A 17,914-nucleotide genomic window follows, 5' to 3' on the forward strand; every position below is an offset into this window, starting at 1 on the left:
GGGACGGAGGTGGTCCTGTGTGTCTGGGAGTTAGAAGAATAGAAATAACCTGTGACTGGAGACTTTCCTCCATTGTGTGACAGGCCATGGACGGTCTGGTGCCATTCAGGATTAGGGCTTGTGTGGAAATCTAGACCAGAACCCCCCCACCATCCAAGTGGGACTGCCTTAGTTCTCCATAAGGGTCCATAGGTGTGTTAGATCGGTCCACTTGAAACGCAGGGGTGAAATCTTGTGTAAGGTGGGTGACACCTTAGAAATTGTATTCAGATGCTGGCCGTCCTAAGGCCGTGTTCACACAGCATGGATAAATCCGCAGCAGAAATCCAAAACTGGAACTCAGATTTCTGCTACAGATTGTCCTGCGGATCCAAGAAGACTGCATTGAATCCAGTCGAGAGATTCTCCGGATTTTCCATGCAGAATCTACCACAATATTGAGGTGTTGAACTCCCGGAAGAGCTGGGAAATCTCCCTGAAAGTAGGCCTCCATTAGCTGTAGCGGGGCACCGGGACACTGCTGCCAATACAGGCTGTGGGGGAAGGGGGGTCTGATACGTCCAGACCTTCTTCTCATCAGCTCCATCAACATGTTCTCTTGGGTGGATAGCTCCACTTAAGAGCTTTTCAGCAAGCAATCCTCACATTGGGAGTGCACGGCAGCCTCATCCACCATGATGCGGGGTCATCATTTTTGATGCCCCTTTCTGAGCACCCGCACTACTCACCTAGGTGAGACAGGGTTGCTCCCTCTGTTTTCAGATACGCAATCTCGTATGGACGTATGCTATCCTGCCGTTCACTTCAGTTACCAATGACTGTATGTACTCTCCCTCGGGGGCTGATTTATCAATTTTATTCATTAATTTGGATGGGTCTGGTGTCTGTTCCTTCATAATACAATTATTAATTACGTATTATCATTAGACGGGGCCCACTGCATCTTTTTGTTGGGCCTTATATATATTTATCTCGCATTACCCCCTGAGGATCCCACTCCGTGGGTGAAACGCGTCGGGATTAATTCTACATCTTTTGTATATCATCTAATATTCGTATACATGTTTCTTTTGTGTGTATGTTTTGTCTACGTAATTTTTAACCATTAGGTGTACCCGGTACCTCCTGGCATTAGGTCACGAGGGCTGTATACTGTGGTCACCTTTTTGATTGTATTCTTAGGTGTTTTTGTGTTAGTCAACTTTCAAGGGGGGCCACTCTCCGTTATTAGCTATCCTCCTATCTTTACCTTATTAGGGTTTATTAGGAGTTCTAGGGTAGGCACGAGGACAGGGAGTCCCCACCACCAGGAGACGTCCCTGGGCATAGGACTAGATCAGGGTAACAGTGGTAGGGATATCGTCCCCACCGCCTACCCAGTTTTGTCCTACTCATCTGTGGCCCACCCGATCTGTCTTTGTTAGAGTTATAGTTTTCTTATTAAATATAGTCAGTACATCTTTCAATAGGGTCTATTGCTGGACGTTTTATAGTCTGGAGATGACTCATTGACTTCTATGGGAGAGTGTTGTGAGCATGCTCTGTGTCCTGTGCAGGGAGGGGGAGGAGGTGAGCTGTGACCAAACCCCCTATTGTGAATGGTTTATCCTGTCTTATCTCTCTCTTTCTCTATATATAGCAAAAACGCACTTCCAATTGTAAAATAAAAAAGTGTTATTGAAGATGTATTTATATCTGCACTTTGCACCATTGTAACTTGGTCACGGCTTGAGAAAGGTCCCATTGAGAGGACTGAAACGTTGCTATCTGGTGATTAAAGAACACTTTTTTTATTTTACTACAGTTGGAATTGTCGAGGAGTTTGTATTTGCTATTGTTTTGGTCGGTGGATCCCCTCTTCAGCCGCTGGACTCCGTATCTACTTTCATACTGCTGTGCTGCCCACATCATTGTCATATATATATATATATATATATATATATTGTAAGAAGGTACCTGGAATCATTGTGGATGGAAGGTTTGTGTCACCGAGGTTCCTGGCCTCAGTGAAGTAAGAGCTGGTATTTTATGTGTCAGCAGCAGCTGTTGCTAATTGACACCTTGAGATTTAGCATGGCTGTCATAGCTGATCCGGGACGGCTCTTACTGGGAGTAGTCAAAGTGCTGGGTGGGTGACTACTCCCCATGTTCCAGGCTGGGTTTTGCCAGGCATAAAAACCAGCCAGCACTGCCAGGTGTGGTGGATTTACCTCGCTCTGACAGTGGAGCTCAGGGGTCTGTGTGCTGTGAACTGAGGGCTGTGCTGGGATTTGAGGTCTGAGCCGGGCTGGAGGACTCAGGCCCCTCTAAAGGCGAACAGGCCATCTATGGACTTGATACGGCTGAACTGCTAACAGGGTGTGAATTAACACCCAGCAGAAAAGGTGACTTTTATTGTTTATGGACTTTCCTTGTGTGTGAACAAACACCAAGCCACCTGCGTTTTGTGATACACCGATGTGTGAATAAACACCGCTGTTTGATTCAAGAACTGTGTACTTTGCCTCTGTACTGCATCCGCTAGTCCTAACTACCAGAGCGAATCCCCACAATTGGTGGAGGATGCGGGCAAGTGCAGTGAGGCTGGCGTGAACGCCAAAATATTTTTGGGTTTGCATTTATGGGCACAGTTGTATGTAGTACATCAAACCAGCTGTATTTCAACCCGTGCCCCTCGTCAAAATGGAGGCTGTTGTGAAGGCTCTCAGGGAGGCTAATTTGCAGCAGCGAGAGACCAACCTGCACCAACGGGAGGCTAATAAGCAGCAGCAAGAGACCAACCAGTTCCTGCTACAACACGTGATGGGTTTGCAGACAGCAGAAGCAACCCCAAGCGTCCACGATGCCCGGAAAGCAGTCCGTGCAGCGATCCCTAAGATGACACCCGCAGGCGATATCGAAACCTACCTGGAAATGTACGAGAAGGTGGCCACCAGGAAAAAGCTGCCCCGAGACCAGTGGACTGAGGTCGTCGCTCCTTTCCTGGCATCAGTGTCCCAGCGGGTGTATTTCGGCGATCAAGCGGCCAACTTCCCGAAGGTAAAGGGTGAGATTTTGGCAAGACTGGTGGGTGAACGTGTTGGTCCGGGCCCAGCAGGTACATCAGTGGGGGTTTAAGCCTGCTGAGCCCGCGAGACCCCAGTATTATGACTTACTCCACCTTTTGCAAAAGTGGCTACAGCCTGATGTGCTGAGTCCCACGGGTATGCTGGATAGACTATTGGCTGACATATTCTAGAGGGCGCAGCCACCCCCTCCCCAGTACTGGATTGTCCAGGTATCTCCTGGAAATCGTGGACCTGGTGGAACGCTATGAGGCCACCAAGAATCTCAAGGGGGGTTCTTTTAGGAGGAGGGCAGGCAAACTCCAGAACTCCCCACCCCAGGCCCACCGGTATGAGCCAATGACCCCCCTCCCCCCCGGGAGGTTCCCCCTATGGGCCGGACCCAGTTAATCTGCTGACGGTGTCAGGAACCTGGCCACACCATGGCTGAGTGTCCTCAAGAGGTTGAGCCCATGGACACTAATTGTGGTTACCGACAATCGCTATATGCTAGGAAACTGTGTGCCACGTGCCAGGTGGAAGTGGGAGACACTCAAGCGGAGGCGCTGCTGAACTAAAAGGTGTGCTGACCCTGGTAAGGGCTACCCTGGTGCGGTCCGGTGAGTATACTGGCCGGAAAGTTGGGGTGATGTGTATTCATGGAGACTTGAAAGACTACCCCACCGCGCTGGTGTCTCTAACTACAGTGGCTGGCAGGGGGACCCACGAAGTGGCAGTCGCCACAAATCTCTACTATGAACTTATAATAGGGAGAGACTTTCCAGGTTTCCCTGCCCTATGGCCAGTTGTGAGAGGATACCCCTGAGATAGGAATAAGCCCAGGAGATTGGCCTTGTGTAGGGGGACGGCCAGAACCCTGGGAACCTGAGGCCGAAGGGCCAGCAGTAGGGGTGACCACCACTTCGGTGGAAAAGGGGGAGACAACCTCGCGTAGGGTAATGGTGGGAGACGTGGAGGAGTTGCCACCGGGTCCTGGGTTGGCAGACCTCAATGTCTCCAGGGAGAATTTTGGTACAGCCCAACGCCAAGACCCAACCCTATCCCGGGCCTGGCAGAATGTGGCAATACTTGATGGTGTACCCCAAAACCCTGGGGCCAAGTCGGTGTTTCCCCATTTTGTGGTCCACCAGAATATGCTATATCAGGTAAACCAGCTGCGGGGTGAACCTGTTGAACAGTTGGTGGTGCCCGGGTCCTATCGAAAACTCGTCTTAGAGTTAGCCCACCAACATGTTCTCAGGGGTCATCTGGGACTGCAGAAGATACAGGACCGGATACCAGGGCCGGACTGGGGATAAAAAACAGCCGTGGAGAAAGTTGCACACCAGCCCCACAGCATTGCGTCATTATTTACTTGTTTATACTAGGAGAAAGCATTCATTTCAAAACACGTGTGTAAACATGAATATGAACTTTGCCCCATGATAGCTCTTTTGTAGAACCCCCATTGTTCATATTATCACAGTGTTTTCCCAACTAGGATGCCTCCAACTGTTGCAAAACTACAACTCTCAGCATGCTCAGACAGTGTTTTACCACGCCCTTTGACCCACCCCTTTTTTGTTGGCCATCTATTTAATGATTGTTGCATGCAACATTTTACTTAACCAGCTATTTTAGATATTCTACGGCAGTCCTGTTACCATCCCCCCTCCCCCCAATGTGCCTTTCGACCAAATAATACAAATATTTATAAAATCTCACCCATATGCTGAAACAAAAAAAATCTGCAATGTAAAATCGATAATAAAGATCAACTACAAACAAACATATTTCACATGAACACTTACAGTTACTTGGCCCTTGGGGATCTCGGACGCCACTTCCACACTTGGCCGGGGGCTCGGCGGAGCTGATGTTGTGTTTTATCCTAATGAGAAAGATTTCATAATAAGGATTTGGAGAAGAGGCAGAGGGAGAGCAGAGCAGGGAGAGGCTGGTGCTGCTACTAGGGGGTCATACCATGGGGAGTAATAAAGCCCACTATAATGCCCCCCCCCCCTCAGTAGTAATAATTCTCTATATAATGTGCAAAACATACCCCATTGCAATGCCCCCAGTTGAGCTAATGTTCCCATAATGTGCCAATATAAAATACCCCTTCTCAGTGCCCCCGTAGATGACCCCATAGTGCTCCTATTCCCCATAGTACCCACCAATGTGTCCCAGTATAAAATGCCCCTATACAGAGCCCCCCATATAAAATACCCCTTCTTTTTAGCCTCAGTAGATGCCCCTATAGGGCCACCCAATAATCTGCCAGTAATAAGTGCCCCAATAGATGCCCCCCAATCATGTGCCAGTAAGATGTGCCCCACAGATTCCCCCAATCATGTGCCAGTAATAAGAGCCCCCCCACCATCATGTGCCAGCAGCCAGAGCCCCCCCATCATGTGCCAGTAGCCAGAGTGCCCCCCATCATGTGCCAGTAGCCCCCCTTATTATGTGCCAGTAGTCCCCCTTATGTGCCAGTAGCCACCCCTTATCATGTGCCAGTAGGCCCCTTATCATGTGCCAATAGCCCCCCTTATGTGCCAGCAGACCCCCTTATCATGTGCCAGTAGCCTCCCTTATCATGTGCCAGTAGCCCCCCCTTATCATGTGCCAGTAGCCCCCTTATCATGTGCCAGCAGCCCCCCTTATCATGTGCCAGTAGCCCCCCTTATCATGTGCCAGTAGCCCCCCCTTGTGTGCCAGTTGCCGCCCCTTATTATGTGCCAGTAGCCCCCTTATCATGTGCCAGTAGCCCCCCTTATCATTGCCAGTAGCCCCCCTTATCATGTGCCAGTAGCCCCCCTTATCATGTGCCAGTAGTTGTCCTTATGTTCCAGTAGCCCCCATCATGTGCCAGCAGCCCCCCTTATGTGCCACTAGCCCCCATATCATGTGCCAATAGCCCCCATATCATGTGCCAGTAGCCCCCCCTTATCATCTGCCAGTAGCCCCCCTTATCATGTGCCAGTAGCCCCCCTTATCATGTGCCAGTAGTCGTCCTTATGTACCAGTAGCCCCCCCATCATGATCCATCACACAGCTATGCGATGCAGGCCTCTTACGGCCTGTGTCCCGCGCTGTACGGTTCAGGTGGTGCGATGATGTCATTGCGCCGCCTGCACCGGCCTCTGATAGGCTGCCGGCCTAGTGCCGGCAGCCTATCAGAGGAACAGGAGGGGACACACCTCACCTCTCCCCTCCCACAGACATCTGTAGCGTCGTCCTGAGGACGGCAATACAGATAACTATGGGGATGAGCGCTTCCACAATGGAAGCGCTCATCTCCTGCTGTGCCCTGCCGCCCCCACTTGTCACCAGGGCCGCGGCCTTGCAGCACTCAGGCCTGTCGGCCTAACGGGAAATTTCCCGGCATCCCGGCAGGGCAGTCCGGCCCTGCCGGATACTACAACGGTTTTACTGGCCCAGTGTCTTTAGAGAGGTGGATGACTTTTATAAGTCTTGCCCGACCTGCCAAACCACTAGCCCCCAGCACCTGTTCCGCAGTCCCTTAAAGCCCCTCCAGATTATTGAGGTACCATTTGAGAGAATCGCTATGGATCTCGTAGGCCCAGTACCGAAGTACGCCAGGGGGCACATCTTGGTCGTCCTGGCCTACGCCACTCGGTACCCGGAGGCGGTGCCACTGCGACATACCTCGGCCAAACTCATAGCAAAAGAGGTAATGGAGATGTTTTCCCGAGTGGGGCTACCCAAAGAGGTCCTGACTGACCAGGGGACTCCTTTTATGTCCAAGGTCATGCGGGAGCTCTGTAAGCTGCTGAATATCAAATAGATACGGACGTCCATCCATCACCCGCAAACTGACGGCCTAGTAGAAAGGTTTAATCAAACGTTAAAAACTATGTTACAACGAGTAGTGTCTAAGGATGGAAAGGACTGGGACCTCCTTCTGCCCTATCTTATGTTCGCAGTGCGAGAAGTGCCCCAGGCCTCTACTGGGTTCTCGCCCTTCGAACTACTATACGGCAGATATCCACGTGGTCTGTTGGATGTGGCCAAAGAGGCGTGGAAGCCACAACCCACACCATATAATAGTGTTGTTGAATACGTCACCCAGATGCAGAAACGTATGGAAACCGCGTTGCCGCTGGTAAAGGAACATATGGAGGCAGCTCAGCGAGCTCAATGTCGGGTATATAATCGGCAGGCTCGGGTCTGGATCTTTAACCCGGGAAATCTGGTTTTGGTTCTGGTACCGAGGATGGACAGTAAGTTCCTGGCTAGGTGGCAGGGACCCTACGAGGTACTGGAAAATGTTGGAGAAGTAAACTACAAGGTACACCAGCTAGGGTGGCTGAAGCTGGAGCAGGTCGGTGCACCATGTGAATTTACTCAAACCGTGGAAGGATAGGGAGACGAGTACTGACGACAGCCCGCGGCTGAGTATTCTAGGGGGAGAGGTTCCGGCCCCTAAGTCTGATGTAAGGGAAGCGGCTGCCACAGTGAAGATTGCTGACAGCCTCTCCTCTAAACAGACTCAGGAGGCCAGGGAGTTCGTCAGCAGGAACACGGACATGTTCTCAGACCTCCCTGGATGCACCTCCATAATCCAGCATGACATTGTCACCGAGCCTCAGGCCAAAATCCGGTTGAAACCATACCGGGTACCCGAGGCTCCGCGACAGGCCATCTCTGAGGAAGTACAACTAATGCTGCGACTAGACGTCATCGAGGAGTCTAGAAGTAAGTGGGCCAGTCCTATAGTACTGATACCCAAACTGGACGGGACGTTGCGGTTTTGTAACGATTTTCAAAAATTAAACAAGGTATCTAAGTTCGCCGCCTATCCCATGCCCCGGGTAGACGAGCTGATTGAGAGGTTAGGACAATCCCGGTATTTTTCTGCTTTGGACCTTACCAAAGGGTATTGGCAGGTACCCTTAACGGAGGCTGCCAAAGAGAAAACGGCCTTCATCACACCGGAGGGGTTGTACCAGTATAAGGTGTTACCCTTTGGTCTGCATGGCGCCCCCGCCACTTTCCAAAGGCTAATGGACATTGTGCTTCGTCCACATCGTCAGTACGCTTCGGCTTACCTGGACGATATGGTCATCCACAGTACCGACTGGGAAAGTCACCTACCCAAAGTGCAGGCCGTAGTGGACTCCCTTCGAAAAGCTGGACTAACCGCTAACCCAAAAAAATGCGCGATAGGGTTAGAGGAGACAAAATACCTGGGGAATGTCATTGGGCGCGGAGTCATCAAACCCCAAGTAAACAAAATAGAGGCGATAAGAAATTGGCCCCGACCTGTCACCACTAGGCAATTAAAGTTGTTCCTAGGAATGGTGGGCTATTACATGAGATTTGTCCCCCACTTTGCTATTATAGCTGCGCCCTTGACAGAGCTCTTGAAGGGACGAAAATCAGTGATGGTTCGCTGGGATGAGCGGGCGGAAGAGGTTTTTTCCACTTTGAAGTCGGCCCTGTGCAGGTCACCAGTTTCAATAGGGAGTTTGTGGTACAGATAGATGCCTCCGAAGTAGGCCTCGGTGCTGTACTCTCTCAGGAAGTCAACGGGGGGAGGCCTCAGTGAAGTAAGAGCCGGTATTTTATGTGTCAGCAGCAGCTGTTGCTAATTGACACCTTGAGATTAAGCATGGCTGTCATAGCTGATCCGGGACGGCTCTTACTGCGAGTAGTCAAAGTGCTGGGTGGGTGACTACTCCCCATGTTCCAGGCCGGGTTTTGCCAGTCATAAAAACCAGCCAGCACTGCCAGGTGTGGTGGATTTACCTTCCTCTGACAGTGGAGCTCAGGAGTCTGTGTCCTGTGAACTGAGGGCTGTGCTGGGATCTGAGGTTTGAGCCGGGCTGGAGGACTCAGGTCCCTCTAAAGGTGAACAGGCCGCCTATGGACTTGATGCGGCTGAACTGCTAACAGGGTGTGAATTAACACCCAGGAGATAAGGTGACCTTTATTGTTTATGGACTTTCCTTGTGTGTGAACAAACACCAAGCCACCTGCGTTTTATGATACACCGATGTGTGAATAAACACCGCTGTTTGATTCAAGAACTGTGTACTGTGCCTCTATACTGCATCCGCTAGTCCTAACTACCAGAGCGAACCCGCACTACATATATATATATTCTATTACCTGTCATTGTAATCCTGTCTGTGTTAATAATGAGATGACTGTCAAGAATTGATCTCTACAGAACAGCAGGAACTGTCAGCCTAGGTAAGGCTCAGTGGCCGTTGTGCAGGGAGGGGGAGTGGGTGAGCTGTGACTGTCTCCTAATTTGTGAATGGTTTATCCTTTATAAAAAGATGACGTTAGGACAAAGATTTTGGACAAATAGAAAATAAAGGGGGCTATCCACCGTAAATCTATCCCTGTACAGGGTCATCCTTGAAATGGTTAATAACGTAACTTTTAATGTCAATTTAATGTTTTCATTAAAACTATCGGGGGGGCACTGCCATCCTGTTTTTTGTTGCCTAATCTCAATTAATGTAATGGTGGACTGTGTCGTTGGCTTCCTCCCCTCGCTCCTTTTCTTAAAGCGGCGGAAAGAGAGATTACGCTCAGACCATACACACTGTCCTGTCAATGCAGATTGGTCCAATCACCCTTCTGGTGGAGCAGTAGTTCCCCTGTAGACCCCCTACATGTTTCACCGCCGCATCGGCTTCATCAGGGGAATCCTTTTATTAATATAAACAGTAAAATTAAGTTTTAACCATTTCAAGGGTGACCCTGCCCCCTTTTTTTCCTCTTGGTTTATCCTTTGTTATTTCATTTAAGATGTTACCTGTCATTGTTATTCTGTCTGTAGTAATAATGAGATGACTGCGGAGAAGTGATCTCTACAAAGCAGGAAGTGTCAGCCTATGTGAGTCTCAGCGGTCATTGTGCAGAGATGGGGATGCGGGTGAGCCGTGACCATCCCCTATTGTCAATGGTTAATTCTTTGTCATCTAATTATAGGCGTTACCAATCATTGTAATCTAGCCTGTGATGATAATGAGACTGTTGAGAAGTGGACTCTGCAGGTTAGGAAGTTTCAGCCTATTGTGAGGCTTAACAGTCATTGGGCAGAGACGGGGAAGGGGTGAGCTTTGACATCACCTACTGTGAATGATAATGAGATGACTGCCGAAAAGTAATCTCTCCAGAATCGGAGGTGTCAGACTATTGTGAGGCTCAGTGGTCAGAGTGAAAACTGCAGGTTCAGGATTTGTTCCTGGCCTGGTATCAGAGTCAGTGATGTAGCAGAGCCCGGTATCAGGCTCCAGTATTGGTATTATTGGCACCTACTCCGTCTGACAGAATGGGCCAGGGACACAGGAAATTCCCATTTCCATTTTGTGCCAGATTGCCAATGCAAATCCTTTCATTGGAAATTTCTGGGATTTCCTCCAGTTCGCAGGCAGTCGGCTGGTTTAGAAAAGTGCATGAAAACACTGATATGGCGGCATGTGCCGCTCCACCCAGGTGTCTGCAGTCAACAACATAAAAAAAAAGGAAACCTGATGCTCCCTGGAAACCATCAACAAGCTTCTATCGGCTGATCCGTGATTCTTATTAGGTGACTATTACTCACTGCACGCAGTTTCTGGCTGCGGGTCAGCTTTGCTCATTAACACATGAATACCCAGAGCTTATAATATAGAGCTCGTTCACACGACCATAGGCCGCCTGTGCTGCGCTGCGGGACGCAAATTGCAGTCCGCAATGCGTAGTCACTGGCCGCGTGAATCCCGTATTGCGGCGCGGTTCCATTGACTTGAATGGGTCCGTCATCTGCAATATACGGCTCAAGACAGGACATGTCCTATCTTTTGCGCTGCGAAGGCATGGACCTGAAAGCCCACGGAATCGCTTCGTAGTGCTTCCATGGGCTTCTGATTCTTTCCGCCGCACGTCGCCGCATCTTGCAGATTGCGGTCCCCTTCATCCGTGTTATGGGATTGAGACGGCCGGTGCCCGTATATTGCGGACCCGCCATTTGCGGTCCGCCTATGGTAGGGTGAATGAGCTCATATTCAAGTGTCCTTCTCCTGCTTAGATAATGACGTGTATTCCCATAAGCCATAAATACGTAATTATAGAGGCCCAGCCCCCGCTCCTGACGTGTCTGCTCTAGCAGATACTTAAATTACCAATGAAATAACAATTAACCATTAAATAACCATTTTTCAGCATCTTTTCTGCATTGTGCCATTCCTCTGTTATTCCTCCTGGAAATATTTGACTAAATCTGGAAGTCTTGATAAATGAGTGGGCCCCGGCGCAGACTGGCACTGGTTGGACAGTCGCATACTGTATGTGGGAAACCCCTAATTCATAAACACCCAGTTGTCAATTTACCCATAATTTTTTTAGGTGGAATAACAGATGAACGGCACAATACAGAATTATGAGTAAAGATGCTGAAGCATTATTGTCTCATGAGGAATACAAGTATTCACTAAGCCAGAAATGTCTGGAGAGCGGATGGGTCTCTTCCAAAATGAAGCTATATTAATATCCATAAGCATACTTACTGATGGTTTCCAGATAGCAACATCTTCTTTTCTATGCCTGAACAACCATGTTACTTGGGACAGTAAAGAGATTTACCCACTAACAACACATCCGCCATCATCAAGATAGGAGCTTTGGGGGGGCCATTTACTAATCTGAAATACCCCTAAATTAGGCTGTTGCCCCGCTATCTGCAACTTCGGCCCCGCTTACACCAGGTCTAAAATTGTGGGCAGGGAAGGGTCTGCGGGCCCGTCTCATTTACCATTTTCTACTCCTCTTTTAGGTGTAGAAAATGGTCTAAATTAAGACAGCAAGGAAGCTCGGAAGCAGTCTCACATTTAGAACTGGCGCCGGACGCGCTGAAGTTATGGAGAGGCCGCCACCTATAGGCCTTTATTAAGACCGGCTTCTAAAACACCGGTCTTAGGCTACTTGCACACCTGCGTTAGGTGCGGATCCGTCTGGTATCTGCACAGACGGACCCGCACCTATAGTGCAAACTTCAAAATGCCAGTGTGAAAGTAGCCTTAATAAATGTGACCTTAAGGCCTCTTTCACACGGGCGTCACGTGTGAGGGCCGGATAGGATGCGGGTGCGTCGCGGGAAAATGCGCGATTTTTAATGCGTTTTGCACACGCGTGACAAAAATCTGCATGTTTGGCACCTAGACCCGAACCCGGACTTCTTCACAGAAGTTTGGGTTTGGGGTAGGTGTTGTGTAGGTTTTATTATTTTCCCTTATAACATGGCTATATGGGAAAATAATAGCATTCTTAATGCAGAATGCATAGTACAATAGCGCTGAAGGGGTTAAAAAAAATAAAAAATATTTACTCACCTCATCCACTTGTTCGTACTGCCCGGCTCGTCTTCTTTCTTCTTCTTTGAGGACCTGGGAGGAAAATTACCTTTGGTGACGTCACTGCGCTCACGGTCCATCACATGGTACATTACCATGGTGATGGACCATGTGATGAGCGCAGTGACGTCACCAAAGGTAATTTTCCTCCCAGGTCCTCAAAGAAGAAGAAAGAAGACGAGCCGGGCAGTACGAACAAGTGGATGAGGTGAGTAAATATTTTTTATTTTTTTTTAACCCCTTCAGCGCTATTGTACTATGCATTCTGTATTCAGAATGCTATTATTTTCCCTTATAACCATGTTATAAGGGAAAATAATAATGATCGGGTCTCCATCCCAATCGTCACCTAGCAACTGTGCGTGAAAATCGCACCGCATCCGAAATTGCTTGCGATTTTCACGCAGCCCCATTCACTTCTATGGGGCCAGCGTTGCGAGAAAAACGCACAATATAGAGCATGCTGCGATTTTCACGCAACGCGCAAGTGATGCGTGAAAATCACCGCTCGTGTGCACAGCCCCATAGAAAGGAATGGGTCCGGATTCAGTGCGGGTGCAATGCGTTCACCTCATGCATCGCTCCTGCCCGGAATACTCGCTCGTGTGAAAGGGGCCTAAGTGTCTAATCATTGAGGGTACAAAGTTTGGGACCCTCAACGATTGCAAAAATGTACCGGTGTCCACTATGAGAATAGAGTGGTAAGTACAGTGCTTTTTGGTGAATGGAGCAGTGGTAATGCATGCACACTACCACCCCCTAGTGGCCTCCTGTCTACATTATTTCCAGGGGTTGGGCCCCAGCTGTCAGACACTTAGCACATCTCCTCTGGGAAATTCCATACGAGCGCCCGATTCGTTACACGACCCGTGACCTTGAGACCCCATTGACGTATAATGAGGTCTGATGGGTTATCTGCAATGGCGGCTCAGCTGCTGACTAAAGGCCCTGTTACACCTGCAGACGTAGCAGGCGATTGTCGGGAGGGAAGCGTTCCTGCTAGCGGAGGAGACCGCTGGGTGGTCGCTAACGCCATCGCTCGTCCCCGAACTGATCCATTGTTTGCCGGCAGCAGAGTGCTGATTACACAGCGCGATCTGCCGCCGGCAAAGGCTTATTTTAAACCTTTTGAAAGACTCTGTTTTCCCGATGAACGAGTGTTTTCTCATTGATCGGGCAGTCGGCGGCAGAATTACACTGCCAGATGATATCTAAAGAGCGTTCATATGAATCTTATTGATTATCTGTATAATAGGCCCTGATCACCTGATCACCAGCGATTCGCGTCTATCAGCAGACTCGCCGTGGACCCAGGTACGAGAGGTCAGGAGTACAGCCGGGTGACAGAGGAGAAGGCTGCTCACCGAAACAGAGCGGGACCGTAAGGGCGGGTTCACACTAGCGTTAGGGATTCCGTTATGGCTTTCCGTTATAACGGAATCCATAGGATGGAATGCAAAACGGAAGCCTTTAGAAGGCATTCCGTTTTGCTCCGTCCTAATAGAAGTCTGCGGGAAAGCAAAACGGATCCGTCTGGACTTTGTTTTCCGTCTTGCGTAGCGGGAAACAGACGGATCCGTTTTGATTCCCATAGACCTCTGTTAGGACGGGGAGCAAACGGAATGCCTATTAAAGGCGTCCGTTTTGCATTCCATCATAATACAAGTCTATGGGCAGCATAACGGATCCGCCCTTCCGTCTTATGGGTTCCGTTATAACCCTGTTATAATGGAAAGCCATAACGGAATCCGTAACGCTAGTGTGAACCCACCCTAACTTGTGATTTTTGTAATTAATTTTTTTTGTTTAAATGAAACCTGTCACCATGATTTTGCGCATAGAGCTGGGGACATGGGTTGCTAGATGGCCGCCAGCACATCCGCAATACCCAGTCCCCATAGCTCTGTGTGCTTTTATTGTGTTAAAAAACTGTTTTGATTGATATGCAAATTACCTGATATGAGTCCTGTATCCGGAGATGAGTCAAGCGGAAAGGAGCCCAGCACCGCCCCGCCTCCTCCGAATCTCCTCCTTGCTGACTTCACAGAGCTGGAGCGCCAAAATCTCGCGATGCACTGGCATCAGCACAGGGAACGAACTACGCATGCGCTAGCTCGCGCATCTCGAGATTTCGGCGCTCCAGCTCTGTGACATCAGCCAGCAAGGAGGAGATTCGGAGGAGGCGGGGCGGTGCTGGGCTCCTTTCTGCTTGACTCATCTCCGGATACAGGACTCATATCAGGTAATTTGCATATTGATCAAAACGGTTTTTTAACACAAAAAAAGCGCAGAGAGCTATGGGGACTGAGTATTGCGGATGTGCTAGCGGCCATCTAGCAGCCCATGTCCTCAGCTCTATGCGCAAAATCATGGTGACAGGTTCCCTTTAACTGAGCAACGCTGTAACATTGGGGGTGATATATATGTGTGCACTAGGCTAATCACACTGCAGCCAACATGTACCATTCATTACATGGCGGTCATTCATCTAAATACGTAAATAGCCAAAGTCCACCAGAGTACAAGCTGCCACCAGCAGAGTAATGAGTGCAGCTCTGGAGTATAATACAGGATGTAACTCAGGATCAGTACAGGATGAGTAATGTATGTACACAGTGACACCTCCAGCAGAATAGTGAGTGCAGCTCTGGAGTATAATACAGGATGTAACTCAGGATCAGTACAGGATAAGTAATGTAATGTATGTACACAGTGACTCCACCAGCAGAATAGTGAGTGCAGCTCTGGAGTATAATACAGGATGTAACTCTGCATTAGTACAGGATAAGTAATGTATGTACACAGTGACTGCAGCAGCAGAGTAGTGAGTTCAGCTCTGGAGTATAATGCAAGTTGGACGACAACCCCTTTGAGAATGATTGATGTAGCCAGATTGGTTGTCACCAAAGTAAAACAGCATGGTAGCGAATGATCCAGGCAGTGGCGTACATAGAGCAGAGGGAGTCCTGTTTCAAAAACCAAAATAGGCCCTATACTGGTGCATGATTTTGCTATTATATCATTTATGCTTTGTAGCAGATATAGATAACATTAGCCTCCTTCACAGGGCATACATAGGTGCATTCTGAGCGGGGTCCCTTTATTTTGACCCCCATAGCAGCTGCCTGCATTGCCTATATTCTGCATTGGCCTTGATAAAATACGTATTCTGGATTTTTTTTTTTCCTAATGGGAAGGTGCTTTTTAAAATTATTGATCCTATTATCCAAATGACCTGTGAATTATCTCTGTGCAGCCAGTGTTACACTTGTATCTGTCCAGTACACGATTCTAGCCACAAGTGATTGCTTCTAGTTGTCAAGTGAAAATCCATTACCATTTACAATTGAGTGTTATCTCACAGCTGTGATCAATGGGAAAGAAGCAGATACAAAGCAATGGAGGCCGAGCACGCCAGCCCCCCTCCAATCAATACTCCCCCCCACTGACAATGTAGATCAGCGCGGATTGATGAAGATCCCCCCTTCCCCAAAACACGACTCGCACACCACCAAAGCTGCATCCGAAAATCCAGAATCTGTCATTCGATCTTCCTAGAAAAGTGAAAAGAGACGTCAGATATCCTTGAGGGGGTCTGAGAGCCGGGACCCACGCCTTTTACTAGAATGACAACCTGTCCCCCACCAAGGGTTAAAGTGGAAGTCCAGACTCGTGTCTTACTGAGGCTCCTTTTTTTAACTAGTGTAGTTGGGCAGACTAGATGGGCCAAATGGTTCTTATCTGCCGACATATTCTATGTTTCTATGTGTTCATGAATTTTGTGGTGGGTTTTGCCTTGTTTTTCAGTGCACATGAACACATTGCTGCAGTGTAAAGCAGGGTGGATGGACAGTGCAGCAGCCTGATCTGTTGATAAAACAGAAGGTGTTTCTCAGACTACTTCAAACTCATTGCTGTAGCTTGACTGTAGGACTTCTTGGCCGGCGGTGTGGCCGCTGCTATCTCTAAGACCGCTGTAGCACCCATTGAAAGAGTCAAGCTGCTGCTGCAAGTCCAACATGCAAGCAAACAGATCACAGTTGACATGCAATACAAAGGAATCATGGACTGTGTTGTCCGTATCCCCAAAGAACAAGGCTTCTTATCCTTCTGGCATGGTAACCCTGCCAATGTGATCAGATACTTCCCAACCCAGGCCCTGAACTTTGCTTTCAAAGACAAGTACAAGAAGATCTTCCTTGATAATGTTAACAAGAGGACCCAGTTCTGGCGTTACTTTGCCGGAAACCTGGCCTCCGGTGGTGCCGCTGGTGCGACCTCTCTGTGCTTTGTCTACCCACTTGACTTTGCCAGAACCCGTCTTGCTGCTGATGTGGGCAAAGCTGGTGCTGATAGAGAATTCAAGGGTCTGGGCGACTGCTTGGCTAAGATCTTCCAATCCGATGGGCTTAAAGGCCTGTACCAGGGCTTCAGTGTGTCTGTCCAGGGCATCATCATTTACAGAGCTGCCTACTTTGGCATCTATGACACAGCTAAAGGTATGCTTCCAGATCCTAAGAACACGCACATCTTTATCAGCTGGATGATTGCTCAGTCAGTGACAGCAGTGACAGCAGTGGCCGGTTTTGCCTCCTACCCATTCGACACAGTCCGTCGTCGTATGATGATGCAGTCTGGAAGGAAAGGAGCTGATATCATGTACTATGGCACAATTGACTGCTGGAAGAAGATTGCACGTGATGAAGGCTCAAAGGCTTTCTTCAAGGGTGCTTGGTCCAATGTTCTGAGAGGAATGGGTGGTGCTTTTGTGCTAGTCTTGTATGATGAGCTGAAGAAGGTCATCTAAACATGTCCCCATGTCTGTGACCTGGCATGCTGTAAAATGTAACATACCCAGAGCGTTCATGGACTTTCTATTTTTTTTTGTCAAACACACCTTTTATTTATAAGTTGTAACTGGTTATCTTACTGGTTAATGTTGGGAACCAATTTGATTACATCTCACCAGCTTTCCATGTTAACATAAATCATTCCCTATACCCAAGTACTTCCTTTGGCGCCTGCAGTGAACCATCTGTAGTGCGCCTGTGGTAGTATGGGCTGACTCGTTGGGACTCAATGCTCCTTTATTTTTTATTTCAGTCATTCATGTTTTTAAGTAACTTAGGTTGGAGGAAATAAAAAATATGGAACCATAAAATATGATCTGATCTTCATCTAAGTCACAACAATAGACAATCACAGTCTGCTTAAAGGGCTTCTGTCAGCCCACTAAACCGTTTTTTTTTTTTTGGTTAATAATAATCCCTACACTGCGAGCTCCCTGTACATAAGCTAAATATTCATTTTGGTTCTGTAGATTTTGTTAAAAAGCTATTTTTATAATATGTAAATTACCTTGCTACCAGCAAGTAGGGCGGTTACTTGCTGGTAGCAGCCGCATCCTCCTCTCATAATGACGCCCCCTCCGCTGTGTGATTGACAGGGCCAGGGAACGGGATCGTTCTCTGCTGGCCCTGTTTGAATTCAAAATATCGC

At 48.6% G+C, this 17,914-nt stretch overlaps 1 protein-coding gene across 1 annotated transcript in view; it reads left to right on the forward strand.

The window, feature by feature from the left end:
• Window positions 1-17,571, forward strand: part of LOC122944219 (ADP/ATP translocase 2-like) — a 31,186-nt gene extending 13,615 nt beyond the window's left edge. Inside the window, 1 exon segment of the mRNA XM_044302443.1 lies at window positions 16,312-17,571. Within this exon segment, the coding sequence (XP_044158378.1) occupies window positions 16,312-17,222 (911 nt within the window). The 3' untranslated portion in view covers window positions 17,223-17,571.
• Window positions 17,572-17,914: the final 343 nt, after the last annotated feature.

This window comes from Bufo gargarizans, chromosome 7 (genome assembly GCF_014858855.1).
Source record: "Bufo gargarizans isolate SCDJY-AF-19 chromosome 7, ASM1485885v1, whole genome shotgun sequence".
NCBI classification, from domain to species: domain Eukaryota; kingdom Metazoa; phylum Chordata; class Amphibia; order Anura; family Bufonidae; genus Bufo; species Bufo gargarizans.